Source organism: Lonchura striata, chromosome 5 (genome assembly GCF_046129695.1).
Source record: "Lonchura striata isolate bLonStr1 chromosome 5, bLonStr1.mat, whole genome shotgun sequence".
In the NCBI taxonomy this organism is placed as follows: Eukaryota; Metazoa; Chordata; class Aves; order Passeriformes; family Estrildidae; genus Lonchura; species Lonchura striata.
Genome location: NC_134607.1, coordinates 45040665 through 45062874, shown reverse-complemented (window position 1 = coordinate 45062874; position 22210 = coordinate 45040665). Strand labels below are relative to the sequence as shown.

The window sequence follows — 22210 nt, the reverse complement described above, 5'->3', positions numbered from 1 at the left end:
ATTGCACAGCTCTTCTGTGGATTTCTGAATGGTTTTCAAAAGACTGGATTTGCAATATACATACTCAGAGACACCTGTTTAAGCACTGCCTTTTTTCGTGGAATAAATTGCTAGTCATGGTCAGAAGAGGTGCTTTGGTCAGAAATTCTGTGGAATAAGTTGCTAGTCATGGTCAGAAAAGGTCAGAGGAGGGGTTTTGTGACAGAGAGGTCTAACAGGATGTTTTCCTTGAGAGGTGGTGTGGAGCTGAGAACTGATTTTCCCCCAGTCTGGCACAGTCCCCAGGGAAACGGGATAGGCATATGAGCCAGCAACCTCCTGTAGGGTCCAGCTGAGAGCAGCCACCATGGTGTGCCCACTTCCCAGACTATCACAGCTCTGGATCTGGGTGTGAGTGCTGGTATTGCTGGCTGGGGCTCCAGTGCCATGCAGGCTGTGCCACAAGGCACAGAGCACTACTGGTAGTCTGTGCATGTACCACTTTCCCATCATTTTTTGCTCAGGATGCTATTTCACTTCTGCCTACCTTCTAGCACAATTAACAGACTCATACCCCACCCACTTCCCTGTACCAACAGAAATTGTCCCCATCTGCCCCTGGAGGCAGCCAGACACCCACTGCTGACTCACTGTTCCCATCTGCAGGCCTGGGCAGCAAAGCTCTTGCTCCTACCCACTCATCACCTAAGCTGAAATAGGCTTGTGAACAAAATGACATGATGTGAGATTCACCTATCCCACCAGGTGGTCTTGTCTCTTGGACATTATTGCTTTGTGCTTTGCTAAGTGACAGGGGAGTGACTGGAGTAATTTCTATTAATGTAGACTGACATGATAGAAATCGCTCAATTTAAGATAAAATTACTGAAACATCTACTGAAATGTATGAAGTTCAATGAGGTGAAATGCCAGGTCCTGCCCTTGGGCCACAAAACCTCCTTGCAGCTCCACAGGCTAGGGCAAAGTGGCTAGGAATCTGCCCAGTGGAAAAGGACATAGAGGTGCTGGTCAACGTGAGCTGAACATGATCCAGCATGTGCCCAGCTGGCCAAGAAGGCCAATGGCATGCTGGACTGTGTCAGGAATAGTGTGGCCGGCAGGATCAGGGCAGTGACTGTGCCCCTTCACTCAGCACTGGTGAGGCCACACCTTGAGTCCTGCGTGCACTTCTGGGCCCTGCACTACAAGAAGGACATAGAGGTGCTGGAGCATGTCCAGAGACAGGCAATGGGGCTGAGGAAGGAGCACAAGTCCTTTGGAAGGCTGATGAGGGAGCTGGGGATCTATAGCCTGGAGAAAAGGAGACTCAGGGGAAACATTATTACTCTCTACAACAACCTGAGAGGGCATCAACCTCTTCTCCTACACCGTTAGGAACAGACAATAGAAAATGGCTTCAAGCTGCACCAAGGGAGATTCCGGGTGAAAGTTAGGGAGAACTGTTTTACTGAAAGGCTTGTCAAGAATTGGAATGGGCTTTCCAGGGACGTGGTGGAGTCACCATCCCTGTTCAAGAAACAATTGGACATGGCACTTAATGCTGTGATTTAATTGGCATGGTGGTGCTCAATCAAAGGTTGGACTCACCAGTCTTGGAGGTCTTTTCCAACCCTAATAGTTCCATGCTTCTGTAGAGGAAAGCATTCCCCCAACAGTAGCATTTGCCTCACAGATACTGTCAGATGATGTCTGTATTATTACTATAAAAGGGACAGTTGTGTCTTAACATCCAGTGTTCAGAGGGGTGTGTAGTCATACTCTCCCAGCAGTTCTCCTACAGATGAGAAATGCACACAACCAAGCAGAGTTTCAGCAGAAAAACTAGAATCACTGGATAATAGATTATACCATAAATGGTTAATCATTGGCATAGGGGATTTTACAAATGGGCAAGGTGTAGAGTTATACACTGATCTGGCAGGATGACTATTAGGAGAGACTTGAGACAATCACATGTAATGTACCAAGCATGGTAGAGTAACCAAGAGTTCAAAGAACTTCCTTGTAAGCACACCTTAATGGAGAGCCAATAATGTGCAGAGTTAGGAATCAAACTGGTGCTCCCATATCTCTATATGTGCATAGCTGCTTGGTAAATGCTAACTGAGCTGAGCATCTGTAGTCCAGCTCAGCAAGCTGAATCTGTCAGTCTTGCCAGACTGATTGCTGCTTAGTAAACACCAAAGCTTTGATAAATGCCTATAAATTTGTGTTTAGTCATCACAGTTTGCAGACCATGGATTTTTTGCAATCAATATGCCTAAAGTTAAGAGTCAAGTAGATAATATTTGATTGATGGGTTGAAAATACAAAAAAAAAAGCCAGTTGTCTTAAGTGGTGTTTTAAGAAAGCTCTAAAAAGAATAGGGCTCATACCAAGCCCCATACAAGTGTGGTCTATTTGTATTTTCATGGCTGAAGGTTGTTACTGAATCCAACTTTATTTTCCTGTAGAAATGGAAATGTTACGAATTTTATAGTCATGTAAGAGATGTTTGGCATTTCAAAAGCCCCTTTTAAGTCTGTGACCATTCCTTTTCCTCAGACACAGATAATTTACTGTGGTTTATTGCCTCTTCCTTCCCTTCTACATTGAGACATTGTCTACTGTGTTGGTAGTCCCAATGTTTACTCTGCCTTTCACTTATTTCTGCTGTTTTTATAAAATTTTCCTGCTCCATTATGTATGTTTAATATCAATAAATTCTTCAACATGCACCTGACATAAATGTGAAGTTATTTCACACTGTTATGTGTTTCAGTTAGAAATATATCCCCTGTACTTTTCTCTGTGAAATATTTCTTCCTTACCAAAATAACATTTTTGCATTTGACATTCGTAACAATAAAGAGCATATAGGGAGCTGTTTCTGCTTCTAAGAAGAATTCAAATAGTTGCCACCAGCACACATTTTTGCAGCATTGGTTGTTAGATTGAAGAAATAGAATGTACTTGGTTTTCTGTCTGCTCAGTGGTTGCAGTGAAACTAGTCTTGGAGTCTTTGCATGCCCAAATCCATCAGTGACTATAGAGAAAGTCATGGTGCATAAAAAACTCAGGCTCAGCTTCATGAGTATGGGATCTACAGTAACACAGATCTCCTATAACCATTTGAATTATTTTCTAATGCAGACGAGGATCCAATGTCTCACTAACTTTGGATATGAGCAGCTTGGGAAGTGTTGAACCTTTCGTCACTGTGCCAACACCACGAGAAAAAGTAGCGATGGAATACCTGCAGTCAGCTGGCCGCGTCCTGACACGGCAGCAGCTCCGAGACACGGTTGCATGTTCTCATTTACTTCAAACAGAGTTCATGGTGAGTTTAACAACATGCTTGAAACGAGGATTTTTGACATTGTGGCACAACAGAAACTGTTACGAAAAAATAATCGGGTGGCACTTTAATGCCAAGGTACAAATTGTTTCCAAAGGGCAGATTAGAGAGATTCAAGGTGGTGCACTAAAGACAGAGGCATCAGTTTTATCCGTGGATAATATAGATTCCTCTTGGTTTGAAGTCCCATCATAGATGGGCTAAGCATTATAATAGAGCTACAGTGCAAACAGTCAGAACTGTAACACTGTGACAGTTTCAACGAGATCATAAAGACTATGATGAAAACACAGTCATAATTGAAGATTTTGTTTATTCCCAGGTAAACACCATGTATGTTTGCAATTTGAGCACTAAATTTTTAGTCACTGTAAATTATTTTTTGGAGCAGATAGGGACATCCACACTTTTTTCCCAAGGTCCAAAATACCTTTAACAAGCACGCCATACAGCAGCCTAATATACTCAAGAAAAAAAAACCCTTAAGTGTTTTACAAGTGTATTTATTAGTAAAAAGGGTAAGAATCTAAAATAAAGAAAGTAGCCGGGTGGAAAAAAGTCAGAGCAGAAAAACTCAGTCAGGGAAAACACATTATAACACATTACTTTAAGAAGACCTGAAAAAGTCTGGTGTTCCAAAACACTCAGATGAAAGAAGCTGTCAGAAAAAAGGAGACATATTTTACAAGGGAAATAGAAAAGAGCATAAACTGATGCCAGTTGAATGTGAAAGCTAAGTAAGGCAGGACAAAAAATTTTGAATTTAAAAAATCATAACTTCATGTTTAAACAGATCAAAAGCACGACGCTTACTAAAGAATCATCATCAATTGATGATCAAAATGCTAGAAAAGTGATTTGAGGAAATTGAACCAGTAGATGAGAAGTGACTTCATTATTTGTATCTGCATTGACCCTAGAAGAACTTAAGCAATTTCCTACATCTATAGCAGGGATAGGTTCAAGCAGATCACTAGAAGTTCTGTCTGAGAGTGAAGCATTAGTGGAAAGGATGCTATAAAAAATCAATAAAATTAATAAAAGTAAGCTAGTAGTCATCCAGGAATCCTAAAGGAGTCCATATATGCACTTTCTGATGTATTAACTGGAGAGGTGTGATGCAGCAGCTGAGGACCCAGAGGGTCAGAAGTAGCAGTTTTTCAGAATTGTTCCAGAATTGATCCAGAGACATGTATGTCTAGAAATCTGATGTCTAAATCAGAGAAACTGGAAGGAATTAAAATTAAACAGGCCAGAGCACATGACTCCTTAGGTTTCTTTTTGTTTCTAATTTGTGCATGTGAATCAACCAATGACGTTTTCCATCTTACTCTAGAAACAGCTTTTCATTATAAATAATTGCATCCTATGGAGCAGCCCCTTCAATTGCCTTTAAAATCCGAGGTTTATTGTAAAAGTCATCTGCTTAAGAAAAGTAAATCCCTCAATTCTTTTACCAAAACATGGACAGACAGTCTACACAGAAAAAAATTACAATCATCCAACATACTTTTCTCACCAGTTATGCCATAGGTTCTTCTGCTTAGGCAGGAAAGTCAGAAGAAATAACTTCATCATGCCTAAGCCCCCATGTTAAGAGACAGGTTGTACAGACAAATTGGCACCTCATAGAATCCTGTTTACTCGAATCGTCTCACATAGCAGTTGTGCACAGCTTTGGGGAGACAGAGTCACATTTTATTTGTCCCTCAGGGGGGCACAACATGGCTTTGGCCATTCAGTGTTTCCACAGAATTTTATTGAAAAGGTCATGACTCATCTATTCTGTTTTTAAACCATTTTTAGAACTGTGTTTTAAGATGACGCTCTTGAACAGTATCTGTTTGCTATGTTCCTTGCCACAGATAATAGCTCAAGTAGGAACTTGAGGCATGCAAAGAACGCAGTACATAAACTTCAGCCATTGTGGTCACACAGCTCATTTTAACTAGCTACAGAAAGACAGAAAGGCAGTCTTCTGAAGACTAGAGTTTTTAGCTCTCATGAAAAGCTTCCAAATATGAAAAGAGTAGAGAAAGAGTTGAAGTTTTCAGTGGAAAATTAAAATATGAATAGTTTCAGGTTATTTTTAGTTCTTCATTTATTTTTTAAATTAACAACTGAAGAGATATTACTTCATTAAAGGGTATATTTGGCTGGGAGAATATACCTGTTTTGCAAGGAGAAAGAAACATAATTTGCCCAGCATATATGTTTTCCTTAGTAGCCTGAGTTGCTACTCTTCAAAGGACAGAATATCGGAAGTTGGTGATAGAAGATAAAATTCATTCCCAAAACACCCAAATATCAAAAAATACAGTCCTGCATGAGACACTGCCATGATCATTAAATCTATAAAATAAGGTCCTCAAAAATAGGAGGGATGAGTATAATGACTACCTGCCTGAATTTTCCTAAATTTTACTACATTTTCTTGAATGCTTTCAGAGATCCAAATCATACTTTTTCAAGTGTATGAATAGCACGTAAAACCTAATGTGGCTAGAATAGCTGCTATTAGAAGGTATCACTCAGAGAGGGAAACCAGCCCATGAACAATATGCATATGCATCTATAATTGCATGCAAGTGACTGAGCACGGGAATGTGTCCAGTTTGTGCATTATTTGCAATTATTTAATTAAATATATATGTTTAATAAAATAATTATATATATATATATATATATATATATATAGCCTATATACATCTACAGAGTTTGTATACTAGTTTGCACGTTCCTGCTATTTGCAGTGTGCTGGGCTTATTTGCTTCCCTGTTAGCAGGAATCTTATCACCATACTATCCTGATCTTTTTTTCTGGAATAATCTCTTTTTTCTCACAGCCAGTTTCAGAATAAGTGACTTGTCTGTGGCTGTGATCCACGGTGTATTGTCAGATTTCTGTCTGTGCCCTTGGACTCACAACTACTTACTACTGGGAGGAGACCACTGATTAGAAAGTGTTTACAGGATGTAAGTGATTAATGTTATTAATGGTCCTGGTTGGCCCAAAGAAATGTGTTTCTGTTTTCAACTTGGTGGCATTTGCATCTGTTAGTAACTCGCCAAATGATGAGCTATTAAAAAACTTCAGCAGGCATAGTAAGGGAGGCAGCCACTCATCTGTAAGACCCTCACCAACCACCATCACTTGGGCAGGCAGAGGACTCTTCCTCACGCGTCTTTTTCCAGTCTCTGTAGCTGACAGACAGAGATCCCATTGAGCACAAGCTTAGTGTCTTGCTCTCTCTCACTTGATGCATAGTTTAGCACCAAAAGCCTTCAGAGGCCATGTATTGGTGGTGTTTGTACTAAGCCAGAACTGAGCTAGGGAAGCTCTGGGTCATCCAGTTAGAACATTTGGGAGCCCAAGGGCCAAGGGTAAATCTCAGACAGAGGTCACCGTTGGGAAGCAGTAGAAGTCAGAGGTGAATATAAGGTGAGTATGGGAGCTCATGTTGTAGTTTTGTGGATGAGGAAGCAGCATTAGACGCAGGCCAGAGGTGAGATGGTTTGGCCTGAGGTAGTGGGGATGAAGTAAGAATAAAGTCTTCATTATGTAAGAATGAAGTCTTAGAAGTGAGAAGATCCTGAATTTAGGACAGCCATCATATGGATGGCAGTACAGCGATCTGAAAAAGGACTGGGTGAAGTACCTGCAAGGAAGGTGTGTCTTAGCAGCAACACTTTGGTTGGCCTGACACAGCAAGTCATTCTTTTGAGGAGCCAGCTGAAGACCAAGAAGAGATCAAGGAAGAAACTGAGTGAGGGAGAGGGGAAGAATAAGGAAGGTCCATGAAATGCATGGGCATAAGGCAGAGAAGGTAGAAAAATAAAAATCAACACAGATGAAACCTCACATAGTAAGATGTTTGGAAGCCAAGTTGGGAAGTGGAGAAAAATCACAGCATTTCAATATGAACCATCTAAATTTTACTTAACTTGGCCATCTCTTCAATCAGTAAAGTGAAAGTGTAACTTCCCCTGCTTGGTGAACCCATGTAAAAGTCCGCTGTTGGGTGCCTGCTTGACAAGCTGTTAGAGTCCTCATCCCTGGTCCTTTAAAAAAAATCCCTGCAGAGGTCAGTCATGCTGGGCAGGACCACAGCCTGTGTCTGAAGGACAGGGACCATGTATCTCTGCTGTACCAAAGTATTGGGTAGGCCTGCACCTCTAGAATAGAAACCAAATTATTTTGGAGGAAAATCCTTAAGTAAATTTTCCAGTGATGCAAGCCAACAGAGCGTCCTCATGCTCCTATGTGTCTCTAAGAGGCAATTACATAATATGTCACTGTCTCTTAGGCTAAATGTCCCAGGCTAGCATGATGTTTCCAAGTTTCTAGTTCTTTTAAGTAGAAGTATTAATTTACTGAAGATTGAATTCCAGCTGACTATAAGACAATTTGAATAATGGTGGCCAAACAAAAAAAAAATCAGCATAGTAATGAAGATTTGGGTAAACTGAAGCATTTTTAATGTGATTTTGCCAGGTTATTTTAGTTGGTAAAACATCCCCCACAATCATGAAAAAAACCCCACCAACCCCTGCATGTTTCATCCTGCCTTTTTAAAAGGTTTGGTTTTTTTCAACTGTAGAAACATTTTTTCAGGACCTCAAAATCAAAATTGTTCTTACTCCCCCTTAAACCAAGTTAAATATTTTGTTCATTGCAATTTTTGCAGATTTTTACTTTTCATGATGACAAAAACTTTCAAAACCAGTCATTTTAAGTTATGAGGAGTTTATAATTTGCATATTTTTGAAACTTAAAGGAAACTGTCACATTAGTTACTTGCACATCTGCAATATAAATCAGTCACTAAAACATGAAAAATTAAGAAAAAAAATAGCTTCAGAATTTTATTACTTTTGAGTCTGAATGCAAAACACTAAGGCACTTCATTCTAGTAGTTTAAATAAAAGGCAAGTGAGGTCTTTGAATTTCATTGATAAGGGCTTAACACAAAATTTTCTTAAGGTTTGCCATATATTAAAATTTCACTATTTTTAAAGTTCCTGCCCCAATTATGTAAAGTATTGCTCTTTTTTGCCACAGGACTTTACTTTTGAACTCCATTTTTCTGAAGTGAATTTTAGTGAATTTTTACCTTGGTCTTAATCCCATAAAAACTTTTTTTTTAAATAATTCATCAGAAGTGTTCCTTGGAAGTCACCCCTTCAATATGGATCTCCCTGTGTTTATTAAAGGAAGGGTGTTGACAGGCTTGAGGTGGGAACCACTTTTTTGCTTAATAACTTTGATGTTAAGAGACAGTTGTGTAACAGCAGATGGTCTTCTGGTGATAATTTCCTGCATGTCTCCTTTGAACATCAGTCTGATTTAATTTATTTTTTATAGGAAATACCAATGAATTTTGTGGATCCCAAAGAAATTGACATCCCAAGTCATGGAACTAAAAACCGCTATAAAACAATTTTGCCAAGTAAGTGAGCTAGCCCATGGTTTCCTACTATGACATTTAGTCCTGCTTTGAGAATGTATTGCTGTGAAAATCTGTCTTTATATTTGCTTGTTGTGTACTCATTCATACTTGTATTTGTAATCCATGTAGAAATTAACAGAAGCCCAGTGCTGTAGGACTGGCAAATGCAGAACTCTCACTCAATGCCTTAGTAGGTACACAGGTTGGCAGCATCCCAGCCACGTGCTGAAGGGCAAGCCTGGCTTATGCTGATTTTCTCTAAAAGGCAGCTCAGGTGGATGGGGACAGTGAGGTCTGCCATACTTTGCAGTAGCTCCTCATCATAGCCCAAACCATCTTGCAGTCACTGAATTCCTTCTGGTTGATTCAAGATACTTGGGACTGAAAACACCCAGACTACAAAAAGCAGGTGTAACCTATCTTGTCTTGTAGTGGGCTTCTGTCTTAAAAGGTCCTCTGGTGATTGCTTTTTTTCTTCTCCATGCACTAAACTCTCTTTGCAGGAATCTGTTTACATTCCTGATGCTGCCTCTTCATTGCTCTTAACTTGTTGCTGCCTTGCTATACTGGTTCTGTATTTTCATTGTATATATTTTCATATACAATTGCTTTGATACAATTGGAGGCGATTGAAAACTTCTCAGTGGAATAGTTTTCCTTTAAAATACATGTTTCTTTGAAATGCAGCTATTTTCATAACATTTGTTAGTGGATAATGAGATATTCCATTTCTCTTTTATTAAACATTTTGTTTTGTGTTCCGTTTCAAAATAGGTTGCAGAAGTTTTAACATTACACTAAATATAGACATGAATAGTTGAGTTTCATAATTTTTGGCATCACTAAAGTGAAAAAGTTCAGTGATTCAAAATATTACAGAACATTCCCACAGAAAAATGTAAATCCCTTGCTTAGGTTTGGAATGAAGAATACTTTTAAAATGACAGCATATCCTATCAACTAGAAGTTTGCTTTCTAAACATCTCTAGAATATCCTTGCGGGTCTGTGTTATATGTTAGTCATTCAAATTCACAAATCTTCAATTATGAGGTTTCTCTCACCAAACCTGAAAACATTATGGTTTGTTCTTATCACACCAATGCCTTGCAGTCAAACTAATGAAAGCTGATGGCCTTCAACCTCTAGATTAATCTCAGAAATGTGGTATTTATCTGGGAAAGAAGCTTGTGTGGAGTCCTTGCTTCTCTTTAGTTTCCAGTAAAATTTTCACCGTGTTCAAGGTTGGTTTATCTATCGTAACCAATAGCTGTGTGAACCCGAGTTCAGTCAAGAAATATTGAAGGAAATTAAAGACAGAAGGTAACTGTAATACAAGTTAGATGCCAACAATCAGACAATTCAGCATCCCTTAGACTCTGGCCCAGTGCCAACAGGATGTACACAGAAGTGAAATCCTGACCCCTTTGATGACAGCAGGACTTTTGCCATCAGCTGCAGGAGAGACAAGATATCACCAGCCCCTCTCTGCCTGACTGGCAGATTTTGTAAGGAGTTCTCCCTTCCCATAGCATTTCATGTCCAGACTGCCCCAGCCACCATCAGGTTCACCTCCAGCAAAGCCTTGCAAATGTCATGAGTCCAGTTTCACTGTAGCAAGTGTTTTGAATTGGGACACAACAGCCAGGCCATGCTCAATGCTGATGAGCTTTGAGAACCAGTGTGCCTGTGCATCCTCACCTCCAGTAGCTGGGATGTGCTGCTAGCTCCATGGCACATTTTCAATCCAAGCATGCTGCTGGTGTGCACCACCGCTGCCCACTGACAGGCGCTTTGTAACTGTCCTTGGCAGAAATCAGGAGGTTTGTTGTGTGTTTGCGCCAGGTTTTTTCAAAGAAAATATTTTGAGGATTGAGACACATGCTCATAATAAACATTTGCACACCCCACTCCCAGTCTGAGAGGGTTTGGAAATTATTTGAGTGATTAAATAGAACAGCTTTCCTGGTTTCCTGCTCAGATGATATCCACCCGCTGCTTTGTCACCCGCATCAGCTTTTCCATTCCCAGTACTGGGTGCGTCTCCTGAATCGGGGCACCTGTGATGACAAGTCACGTCCTAAAAATGCCCAGTCCTGCCAGCTCCACCCTCTATGCTACAGTGGATATTCTCATTTTCTAAGAGATAAATTCCATGACCTTATCCATTCCAACAGATAATTGCATGAGGGCAGGTTTATGTTAGCAGATATCACCCAGCCAGACACACTCATGTGAAATACAACTAATGCCTATTGAAAATTATTCTGTATGGAAAACTACAAAGTACAGGAGATGTTACATTTCTATGACAGATGTTTTAGTTGCAGTATAACATAGCCAACACTCTTATGCAAACACCAGGCTGTCGCTTTAAGTTCTCTAAGTGTTATTTGCATTACAATAATATTCTAATTCAACTACTGAGGGGCCAGTGTGAGATCAGAGATGAGTGGCTAAATTCCTTAAGATCAGTGTTTCTCCATCCTTCCTTCTGTGACCCCACCCACCCACCATAGTTCCTGTTAAACCCTGCTCTGTATCTTCAGCTGCATCACTTCTGCTACCAGTCTACAGTATTTCTCACACCCTCTGAGCAGGTTTCCAATCCTGCACACAAATTTCCCAGTCTCTCACCACAGCCATATTCCTGTGGCAGAATAGCAGCCCTGCTACTCATTCCTCATCCTCTTACTCCACATCTTCACCTTTGCCTGCTTGTCTCCTGCAGCCCCCCACTACATGTCACTGCGGCAGGACCTCAGCTTCCTACTTCTTCTTATATATCTCCCACTACTTCTTTGGGTCTATATATTTCCTACTTCCTGTCTCACTTCTCCATCTCAAACCAGAAGCAGAATTCCTATGGTATTTCAGAGTATGCATGGACTTCTGCTTATAAAGGAGCAAGTGGTTTATCACTATTCTGTGGGTATCTTTGTATGTGCAACACATCCATTAGTTTACCATTCCCTATCCCTCTCTGAAGACTAACCTTAAGTCAAAAGTATGCATGAAAACATCCTGGGCAGAACAGCAGGTTCACACTAACATGAAGATGGAAACAACTTAGGGGGTCAGACCCAGAATTCCACAATCTATTGCTTGAAGTACTTGTGCTAACACTGGCTCTGACAGTCCACTAAAGACAAGGGGAAAGTTAAGTTATATGATCAAAGCACTTTATTGTGAAAGCATATAAACAGATGCTGGAAGAAACATTGTTTTGATGCTGAAATTTTTGAGCTGCCTTTCACTCCCTAGTCCTGACTGCAACTCCCTAATGAAAGCACCAGTGGAGTTCACAGAGTGAATGATTCTCCAGTAGTCATGGCATGGCAGGAGGTTGTCCAGTACCATATAACCCTGCTTGTTCCCTGCACCAGGCACTCTCATGGAGGCAAGTTACAGTCCCTTTAATACCCTCCTATTCCTCCAACATTATAAATTCAGGACAACATTAACAGGAGTTACAAGAGGCACCTTCTAGTCTACTGAAAGAACTATTCCAGACTTCTTAGATACATGGGAAAAAACAGCAGTCATTTTGCCTCAGTTAAAACTGTATTTTATTAATAATTATAAGTGCTTAGCAGCACCAGTGCATTTTCAGATGTTTTATAGACATTGATGAATTCAGCCTTGCAGTCAACATCTGTCCTGCTGTAGCTTCAGACTCCAAGACTTTGCCATCCTTAAGGATAAGATTATTATGTGCAAGGTATTCGTCATTCAAGAGGAAGCTAATGACTTCCATTTGTGTCTGATTATTGCCTAGTGGGTTTGGATCTTTAGCATTGCTCAGGTTTTCCTCTTCTCAGAGTTCACTTTATAGCACTTGCCTATTTCATAACTGATCATGACTGTTAATTTAGAAAAGATTCCTGTTCGGAAGCAGTGTTTGTTTCATTGATTGGAGTTGGAAGGAGGTCTCAGAAATTGTGGAGCCAATTTATCTGCTCCCTAGTAACAGAGGGATTTATCTCAAGACATAGTAATTAAACTGGATGTTGGGTCTGCTTGTAAGAGGTTTTTTAAGGTAGGGGTCAAGCAACACCAGAATCAGAGGCATTGTGTGAGCTAGAGGAAGCGGGTGTTTTTTTCAAGGCCACATAGCCTGAGGCATTTGTGGAAATGGCTAATAACCACTCTGTGCTGAAAAGAAATGAGAGGTTTCCTGTCCTCATATTGTTAAGGGGAAAAAAAAAAACAAACCTCTAATTGAAAAAAGTTTGGAAAGCTAGTACAAAGATATTTTAGCACAAGTTAATTAAGGTTCGCTAGTGCTATTAACCACAGTAGATAAGACTTCCATGTACAGACTTTTATGCAGTCATTTGCATATTTTAAGAAACATACTTTCAAAACATTATCCTGGGTTCTACAAAGGCTCCACTCGTATCTGAGGTGCTCCTGTGACCTCCAGTGGGAAAAGGACATAAAGTATGTTTGGGATCATCCCTCCTCTTCCTTTGATTTGCAAAGTTTTTATCATGTTCTTAGGAAGAAGATGAAAAGTCACAAAACAAATCCAGAAGCAACTCTGAACATACTAGGTTTTGCTGTAGCATATGTGTATATATCAGTTCTATATTTTTTGTGTAAATGGCAGGGCTACACACTAAGCAGTGTTTTTTATCTCTTTCCAGCTCAGTGCCTACCTATGTATCTTTAAACACATTGCCTAGATTGCACTCAGCAAAGGAGCTATCCAGACACTATTTCCAAACCAATAGGTGTCTGTATACTGTCAAAAAACCCTGCTGATTATAACTAAGTATTTAAGCAAATTGCCAGAAGAAAAGATTTTTTCAGTATAGAAATATTTCTGTATCATGTTGTTAGTAGCAGAATATTTTTTTCAGAAAAAGTGTGTCAAAGTGTGTCACTAGAAAGCCACAACATGGGCATCTTGCTCCCTGCCTGATTCCCCCTTACAGTGCATACTTGAGAATATGCTGCTTTAATTCCAAAATGGTAACACATGGCAGGGGGGTGGGGGTGAGGAGTGGGGAGGTCTCATCATCACAAATGAAGAAGCAAAACCTTCCTTTCCAGGAGGGATTTAATAACTCCCAATTCTTTACTCAATAGAACTGGCCCCCACTCCATTCTAGAACATCCAAGACTGAAGGAAAGAAGAGTGTGACAAAAAAATGTTCCTCTATTTTGGCATTGTGTCTCTACTCCAGTACACATGAAAGGTCACAAATTGTGTCAGATGAGGACACAGGCCTGAAGGGGACACTATGGATTACCTAGTCTAGCCCCTTACAGTCAACATGAATTGGTATAAAACAGTATATGTTATTTCATCCCAGGCAGAGGAATATTTTCTTAGTTTAAATCCAACTGTCCAGTCACTGAACGCTACAGCTTCAGGCCAAAGTACCAGAGCCAAGTTCAAAGTGCTTGGTGTAATTATGAGCCATTGTCCAGTGACAGGACACAGGTTTCAGTGACAGCGTAGGCAGGTCAGTTCGAAGGCAGCATGGGCAGACTCGACCTCGCTGAGCTTTGCCTGTGTCTGGCAGTGTTGCTTCAGTGCCCACAGCTCACTGAGATGGTTCTGCACAGCCCAGCACTGTGCAGCACAGGGGTGCCTTAGTTACATGTGATGATCCTTTGCAGAGAGAAGAATTTAGTGTGTAATTCTTTACTGCTTGACAGCCACAAATAACAATAGGTTTTTTCCCTTCAGAAAGTCTTTGATTCTCTTTTGAAATCTTCTAACATGGGTTTTCTTATTAATTTCTATCTTCCTTGTGCTCTTAGATCCCCTAAGCAGAGTGTATTTGAAACCAAAAAATCCGTCTGACTCCTTGAGTACCTACATAAATGCTAACTACATTAGGGTAAGTAATGTACTCTTCATGTACTTTTGAGAAAATACTTTATGTGCCGTGTGAATAGCTGGCTTTGCCAAGGTGTCACTTGTTTTACTGTTACCCATCTTCATTGATAATTCCAAATCCTTTTGTTTACATATGTGTGATAGAGATAGTTCATAAGCCATTTCTAACAAAGACCACATAGTCATGAATGTACAGAAATGGTTGTAATAAAAAAAAATAATAATTTATTAAAAAAATTAAGAAACACATGCATTACACCAGCTGAACTGTCAACAACTGTGGAAAAAAATGCAACCCAGCAATGAAATGAAATTTCACATCCATGTATACAAAATCATTGGGCTTGCTCGGGTCCTCACAGACCTGTCTTGAACAAAGTATGTTCAGGCAGATTGGTGAGTGGCTGGAAGACAGTTTGTGCCACTGGTTCCTGCAATGAGTAACAGCTGTCATGGAGAAAAGCTCCCAAAAGGAAGACCCAAGGCGAGAGGTTGACACACCACCTTATGCTGCTTTCCGTTCACTCATTCGCTTCAGACATTGCCAGGCTCTCTCCTTCATTACTGTTGGGCACACTATCACTGCACAAAATCATAACTTTTTCTTTTTACAGAAAAAATAAGAAGGAGTGTCTTGTTTTTTCCATTTCTTCTTGTCTTTCCCTAAAAATGCGGTGTTGCCCTCTCTTCTGCTTCTCCACTGTTTGCCTGACCTTTCTTTGATATCCTGAATGTTCAAATGTGTCTTGGAACTCCCTATGCTCCCTATATATGTTGTCCTTCCTATAAAGTCTCATAAAGGCACTTCTCCCTCAGAAAACATGCATAGCTGTCTTTGACTCCACAAGCAATCATGTATTTTAAAGATTTTCCTGTCATGAAACTTTGTAGATACCAGTTTTATAGTTCTTCTTTTCTCTCCTGTGGCTTATTGACTGTAAACTAGCTTGAAAACACTGCTACAATTTAAATTATAAAGTACCACTGGATGAGGAAAGTCCCAATAACTTGAAGAATGGAGTTAGTTAAAAGAAGCCAAGTAAGCAGAGAAATTTGAGAGGAATGATTGTATTCTCAGGACCATTTAAGTTCATCAAATAAGTTTCCAGAGAAAAAACTGAAAAACTGTTTTACTGAAAAAATTCTGATCTTCTCTACATTTAGTTGTAACTTCTTTCAGTTCAAATTTTTTATTAACTTCAGACTAATTTTTTTGCCCCTTCTGCTCTTTCATTGAACTGCAATATTTATTGATCACATGAATTAAAAGTAAATGCTTTTGTGTCTGTTTCTAAACTAGGGATATGGAGGTAAAGAGAAGGCTTTCATTGCAACTCAGGGACCCATGATTAATACCGTGAATGATTTCTGGCAGATGGTTTGGCAAGAAGACAGCCCTGTCATTGTTATGATCACAAAGCTGAAAGAAAAAAATGAGGTATGACAAGTAACAAAACTGATAAATTATTCCTATGGCTGCATACTATAGAAGGGACTTTAGAAGATACGGAAGGAAGCTAGCAGATAATTAGTTCTTAAATGATCTGTTAATAAGATATGTGAAAAATAATGAGGGGGTAGCTAAATACATCAAGTGCAACAGCATAGCCACTGTAAGACATTATGTAGAATTCCATTTTCTAGATCTGTGGTTTTGGGTTCCTAACATTATAAGAAACACCTCATTTTTCTGTTGGTCACCTTTTTATTACTTTCACTGTTGGTCACTTCTTTTTACTTTCTGGTATATAAAGACTAGATGGTTAATGTTAGGATTACCAGTTGCCTGACGTGGCTGAAGTTTGCACTTTGCTATAATGTCAGGGATTCAAAACATTCCCAATGTTACAAATCTGGACCATCCCAGAAATACAGTTTGGGGTCGCAGATGCCAACACCACAGAGGAACTTAGACAGAATGGAAATAATACTCTTTACCTTGGTATCAATTAGACTTGACAATTGTATTTTAGTGGCAAATGGCCAACTAACTGCCTGTTATACATTCCATGACTTTTGCATCAATTCCGAACTATATCTTCAATATCTTTATTTAGTAATCATGTAAATTTTTGTCAGGCTTTCCTTGATAGTGCCAGCACCCATATTTCTGACTACCAAAAATTAGGAACAAATTTCACTCTCCCATGTAGAAGGTCAATACAGAACCTATTATGGAAGACTGAATGTTAAATAAGTGGTTTACAGGGCCTGTGGACAAGAGAGAGTCAGAAATAAAGGAGATGGACTTTTTTCTTGAGTCCAGACTTAGTAAGGATTCCCAGCTCCAGGTCGGTGCCTCAATCAAATCTCAGCACAAAGCCATGTAAGCACCAGGGCTGTATTTCCCCTGCTACACTCACACCCCTGCTGTTCAAACTCAGATGCATGATGGTAGAGCAATAGAATTTATTCAGGCAAAGTTTCTAGTCTGAGTGGTCAAGGACCAAGAGTCTGAGTGCATTCCCAGGGCTCAAATTCACTGCCCCATTTAAATGTGCACTCAGTAGACATATTCTTCTTTCTTCAGCCCTTAACTGTTGCTTCGCTCTTCCTCAGCATGAGTTTGGACTTCTAATGTGAGCCTAAAATCCAGGGGATTTTTAAGAAACTGTATATGAAAAGTAGGTTGGTCCTGTAAAATGTCCCAAGACCAATTCCCAAATTAGGTGCCATTTTGCACTAGACTGTTCAAAGAGGTGTTCACAATCCTACATTTAAGATTAATCATGAAAGCATAGCAATTGACCAGGCTAATAGAACAAAAGAGTAAATATTTCACTGAGGAAATGCTGACTGTTTAAACACTCACATCTGACACTGTGTAAGAAGAATGACTTGAAAGAAGTGCCCAGTGGTTTTCATCATGTCAGGAAGCTCTGTGTTTACCTGAGTTACGCAGGCTCTAGGCATTGGTGTTTATAGGCATTGTTGTGCCTGCCAGTGGCAATTTCCTCCACATAGAAAGGGTGAGGAATCTCAAGTTGTTCCCAGGCTATATAGAGAGGCTGTGTTTGTGCAAGCTGTCCTGTCTAGAAACCTTAGGAGCTCTCCCACTGTCAGCAGGTTCCTCCTGATACCTTGCTTGCCATTGAAAAGAAAGCAAACTCTTAGTGGCCATGCTCAGCATATGATCTTCACTGCTAAAATATTTGCTCTCTATAGAGAAGGCGAAAGCAGATTTTATTTAGCATAGTACCTCTTGGTAGTTTTTCTTTTCTGTGGTCTGCTTTATTTCCATCATTTTCAGGGAGGTATATCTGCAGCATACAGACATACAGACATATCTGCAAGCATATTTATCCACTCATCCACATTCACCCCTGAACAAACAAACCTCCATACTTGACTCTTGTGTATAGGCTGTATTCCTCAGTTATTATAACACCAGTCAGCCTTCATTTGAGCTATGATATGCTGTAATGTATGAAGTAATGTATAATGTAGGAGCTCTCAAAGGAGAGACACATAAAAAACCTTAATCTCAATAATAAATTAATTTATTTTGCAAAAGAAAAATTATTTGAGACATTAGTGTCCTAGTTCAAGATATTGATGTAACAAATTTGCATTATTGATGGGAATTGTGTGAAATTATGGTGTATAAAGGTTACTATAGGGTTATTTCTATGTATCAGATGAAAAAATGGTGTAGACTTGCTGTGGTAAGTATGAGCTTTTGCAAGATGGATGAAGATATGAGTGTAGAGTGCTGAGAAAAATATTTATTTCAGCTGTACAAAGGAAACATGCAGTATTTGTAAAACCTGTCCTTAAAACTGCAGAATGTTTGAACAAATTGAAAATCTACCTGTGCAAGGAGAGTCCACAGCAAAGGAGCTTCTGCCTGAATAGCTGGTGAGAAACTTGGAAACTAGGCCATGATTTTGGGATTAGTATGAGGAAAATCACATCTCATCTAGTGATCTAGGTACCCTTTGAGGTCACTGAAGAGCAGTAGTCAGCTCCAGAGGGTGATCATATCACTTTGAGAGAATGAGATAAATCACTAACTGAAGGTGATCTCTTAAGACTCTCTAATTCTGTACTAATATTCTAGGACACAATCCTCCAAACCTTTACACACAGGGCACATACAATTTTCATATATTACTGAGTTTAGTCAGAACAACTGAGCAGTGAAATTTAGATAATACATAGGGTGTAAGAATGTCACAGACATATATATATTATTTCATAGAGAAATTTATACACTTCTGTTGTATCAGCTGATTTTGTCATTGATCTATTTACTACATCAATAATAAGCATTTATTCTGCCTTCAAAACATACTAGCAACATTAGCTATTAAACAGGAAAAATATTTTGGGAAGCATAAGTAGATAACCTTGTACAGCATTCTGCAAGAAGAAAGAACTAATACTCCTTTTGCATTATTACTCAGATAATGCAAATCCTGTTGTCAGGACTTATCTAGAACAACCTTGTTAACTCACTCTTTAAAGTTCATGTCTCATGTAACATTTTCCTGGTTGATCTATATATGGCCTACCCTTATGTATGTACAGCCAAGTAGATTTTGGAATTCAGGAATCCTACCTTTTACATACTTCATATAAGCCTCTCTGAAGATTACTTATTAGCTAAGTTGAGTATTGGTACCATAGATAGGTTTTAGAAGAACTTAGGAAGATTTGGTGCTGTGAGGATTTCAGCATATGAAGCCAAATCCTGCAAGCCCTCTTAAAGTGTACCTCTCATACTTGAGATAGTAGTGACAGCAAATAGAGGGCAGGAGTAAAAAGGGATTCTGGAATTGAATCGTTGCTGTTATTATTCTTTACTGCTGTGTTATTGGGACCTTTAACGTGTAAATTTCTATGTGGAGAAATATCCCAGAAGAAGAGTTGGAGTTAAACAACTGCATGAATATTTGAGAATTTTAAAATTAATTTTGTTTGGGGTCCAAATCCAGAGAATGTAAAGCAGTAAACATCATGTCACCTGGGGCAGCCTTCCTCCATTTGGCAGAACTGGGGACCAGGCTGCAGCAGGCAGAGTTCTGGCTAGTTGAAAACATTGACTGTGATAAACCACAGGCACCAGCCCCAGAGCACAGCAGGGCCAGATCCCACTCAGTTATGGAAATCCACCTCAGGGGCAGTCCCATGAAGCTTGGCACCCAGTGGCAGGGATGGGGCATGCCAGGAGACAGGAGAGGCAATGGAAGGAAGCCCAGGCCTGCAGCCCTGTCGCAGGGGGAAGGACAAAGGCTGAAATCAATTAAAAGCCATGAGAGAGAATGTTTTTTGTAAAAACTTCCTGTTTGTCAGGGAATGTTTAGTTCGGGTTAGGGAGGGGCCATATTTGGTTGTTTCTGATAAATACTGTGTACAGTGAGATTTTACTACTTGCATACATTAGGCTGGACACCAGACCCTTCATACACTATATCAGATGTTTGAATGGGTTTAAAGTGTGCCTACCAGAGAGGAATTTTCTTTTATGTACAAATAACATCTTGAAGCAGTTTACTTTTTTTTTGTTATGGTCCTGAGATTTTGTATAGTATTTTCTATATACCCGATATCTTTATCCCTCCTACCACCATCTTTTTCCCTTTTTTCAGTTAACTTTTAAAAACATGTTAATTCTCCACTCCTTGGAAGTGCTTGCCTGAGGTTATTCCACCTGTATTTTCAAGGCTATTTTTAAAACAGCAACAAACAGTATTTTTAAAGGATGCACAGCAACAGTGTTAAAAATAATCCATTGTATCTCACTAAAAGTGGACAGAATGTTAAATGAAAGTTATTTTAATGAACAGCCACAGTTCATTGTCCACCCAACACAAGTTGCCAATTCTAGTTCTGGGAAAGAGTCAAGAAAAACACTCTTCTGGAGTGCCTAAAGGTTTTGTAGTGAGCGTTGCATGCTCACATTTATCAAGAAGTCTCAGGAGTTTACTCAACTATTGTTGATTGTCAGGGCACAATTGTGTATTTAGACTTTTCTTTTTCCCATATTAGCACTGAAAACTACACTCCCAGGGAGGGGCATGAATTGCAGATCTGGCAGATGATAGTAACTATATGTGTCACATGGGTCGACTGTGGAACTTGTGAACTCACTTTTTCATACAAATTTCTGAGTATTTTATTGCCATTCTCGATCTCTTCGGGGAGACAGCAAATTTAGGATGTTCGAGTAGTTCTGCAAAAGACAGGATTTGAACGAAACCAGTGAGAATGGCCAGCATTATTTCAGGAAATGTGGCTTTCACACACTTTACACTATTAAGGTAACGAGCATCTATTTTTAGGAAAGTATTTATACAACTGAGGTGATTCAGTTCAATTCACTATTGGGTTATCGAGTAGCAACTCAAATATCACATCTGGTGGTAAAGCCTCGCATTCCACTGATTGTTTTTCTGGGTCATTTTTAGCAGTATTTACTGGAAGTTATGCTTTATAGAAATTAATTATATTAAAGGCATGGTTTCATTTTGCTGCATAATGTAGGCTACTGTCTATCTACATGTATACCAGTTGCTTCAGCAAGAGTTTGTGAGGAAATAAAAGCAAGGTCTTTCAAGGATTCCTATTATTGTAGAACTGTTCTCTTGGGGTTTGGGGTTTTTTGTTTGTTTATTTGGTTAGTTGGTTTGGTTTTTATACATGTGTATTGGATATTAAAATAGAAGGTTTCCTTTAAATGTTGGGGAGTCTTTTTATTTAATGAATGAGTTGGGCAGCATTATTTCAGAAAATGTGGCTTTCATACACCTTACATTCTTAAGGGAATAAGCATCCATTTCTAGAGGAGTATTTATACAACAGAGATATTGTTTTCATATAGCCTGTGGAGATACTCTAATTGAAATGAATACTGAAGACTTGAATATAAGCAAACTATTGCAAGGAGAAAATAAAATTATTTGTCTTGTACATACTAGTTCTTCATCTCCTTTTTAGTAGAAGTTTGTCAGATAAATTGCCATAATAGTGTAAAACTATTGATTAATTGAGAATTTTGCATGCAATTTTGTGTAGCTCTAGCAAGACTGAAGAATTTTTCTAACACTAATTTCCAGGAAGTTATATAGTAAAACAACTCAGGTTCTTCAAAATACTTTAACATGCACATTAAGTCAAATTGAGTTTAGTAAGATCTAAGGACACATTTATATGCTTTCTTGTATCAGGGCCAAGGAGAGTAAATAGAATAAAAAGCCTTGTGATCAGGGGACAAATTCTGAATCTCTTGCTCAGAAGGAAATCCCATTTGGAAACACGAAACTTCAAAAGTTGGACTTTAGAGTTTTCTAGAAGAAAAACCTCTTTAATTTTGAATGTGGAAAATAATTCTTATAGCTGAACTTCACTGAGTTTTTAAGAATAAAAACAGCTGTGCAAATTGTTTTATACTGTAAAACTCAGATCTTGAAAACCAGGCCTAAGTCATACAGTAAAAACTGCAAAATCTTATCTAGGAATACTTCTGATATGAATAGCACTTCAGTTGAACTCATCTGAATTTTGCAGAAAAATACATTCTGTGTAAAAATTAGATATGAATATTGCTCCAGAATTCAGTTTGTTGATGAC

At 39.1% G+C, this 22210-nt stretch overlaps 1 protein-coding gene across 1 annotated transcript in view; it reads left to right on the top strand.

The window, feature by feature from the left end:
• Nucleotides 1–22210, top strand: part of PTPRR (protein tyrosine phosphatase receptor type R) — a 135882-nt gene that overhangs the window by 103853 nt on the left and 9819 nt on the right. The window contains exons 7-10 of the mRNA XM_021528964.3: nt 3133–3319; nt 8702–8786; nt 14560–14639; nt 15939–16076. Coding sequence (XP_021384639.2) covers nt 3133–3319; nt 8702–8786; nt 14560–14639; nt 15939–16076 — 490 coding nt within the window. The remainder of the gene's footprint in view (nt 1–3132; nt 3320–8701; nt 8787–14559; nt 14640–15938; nt 16077–22210) is intronic.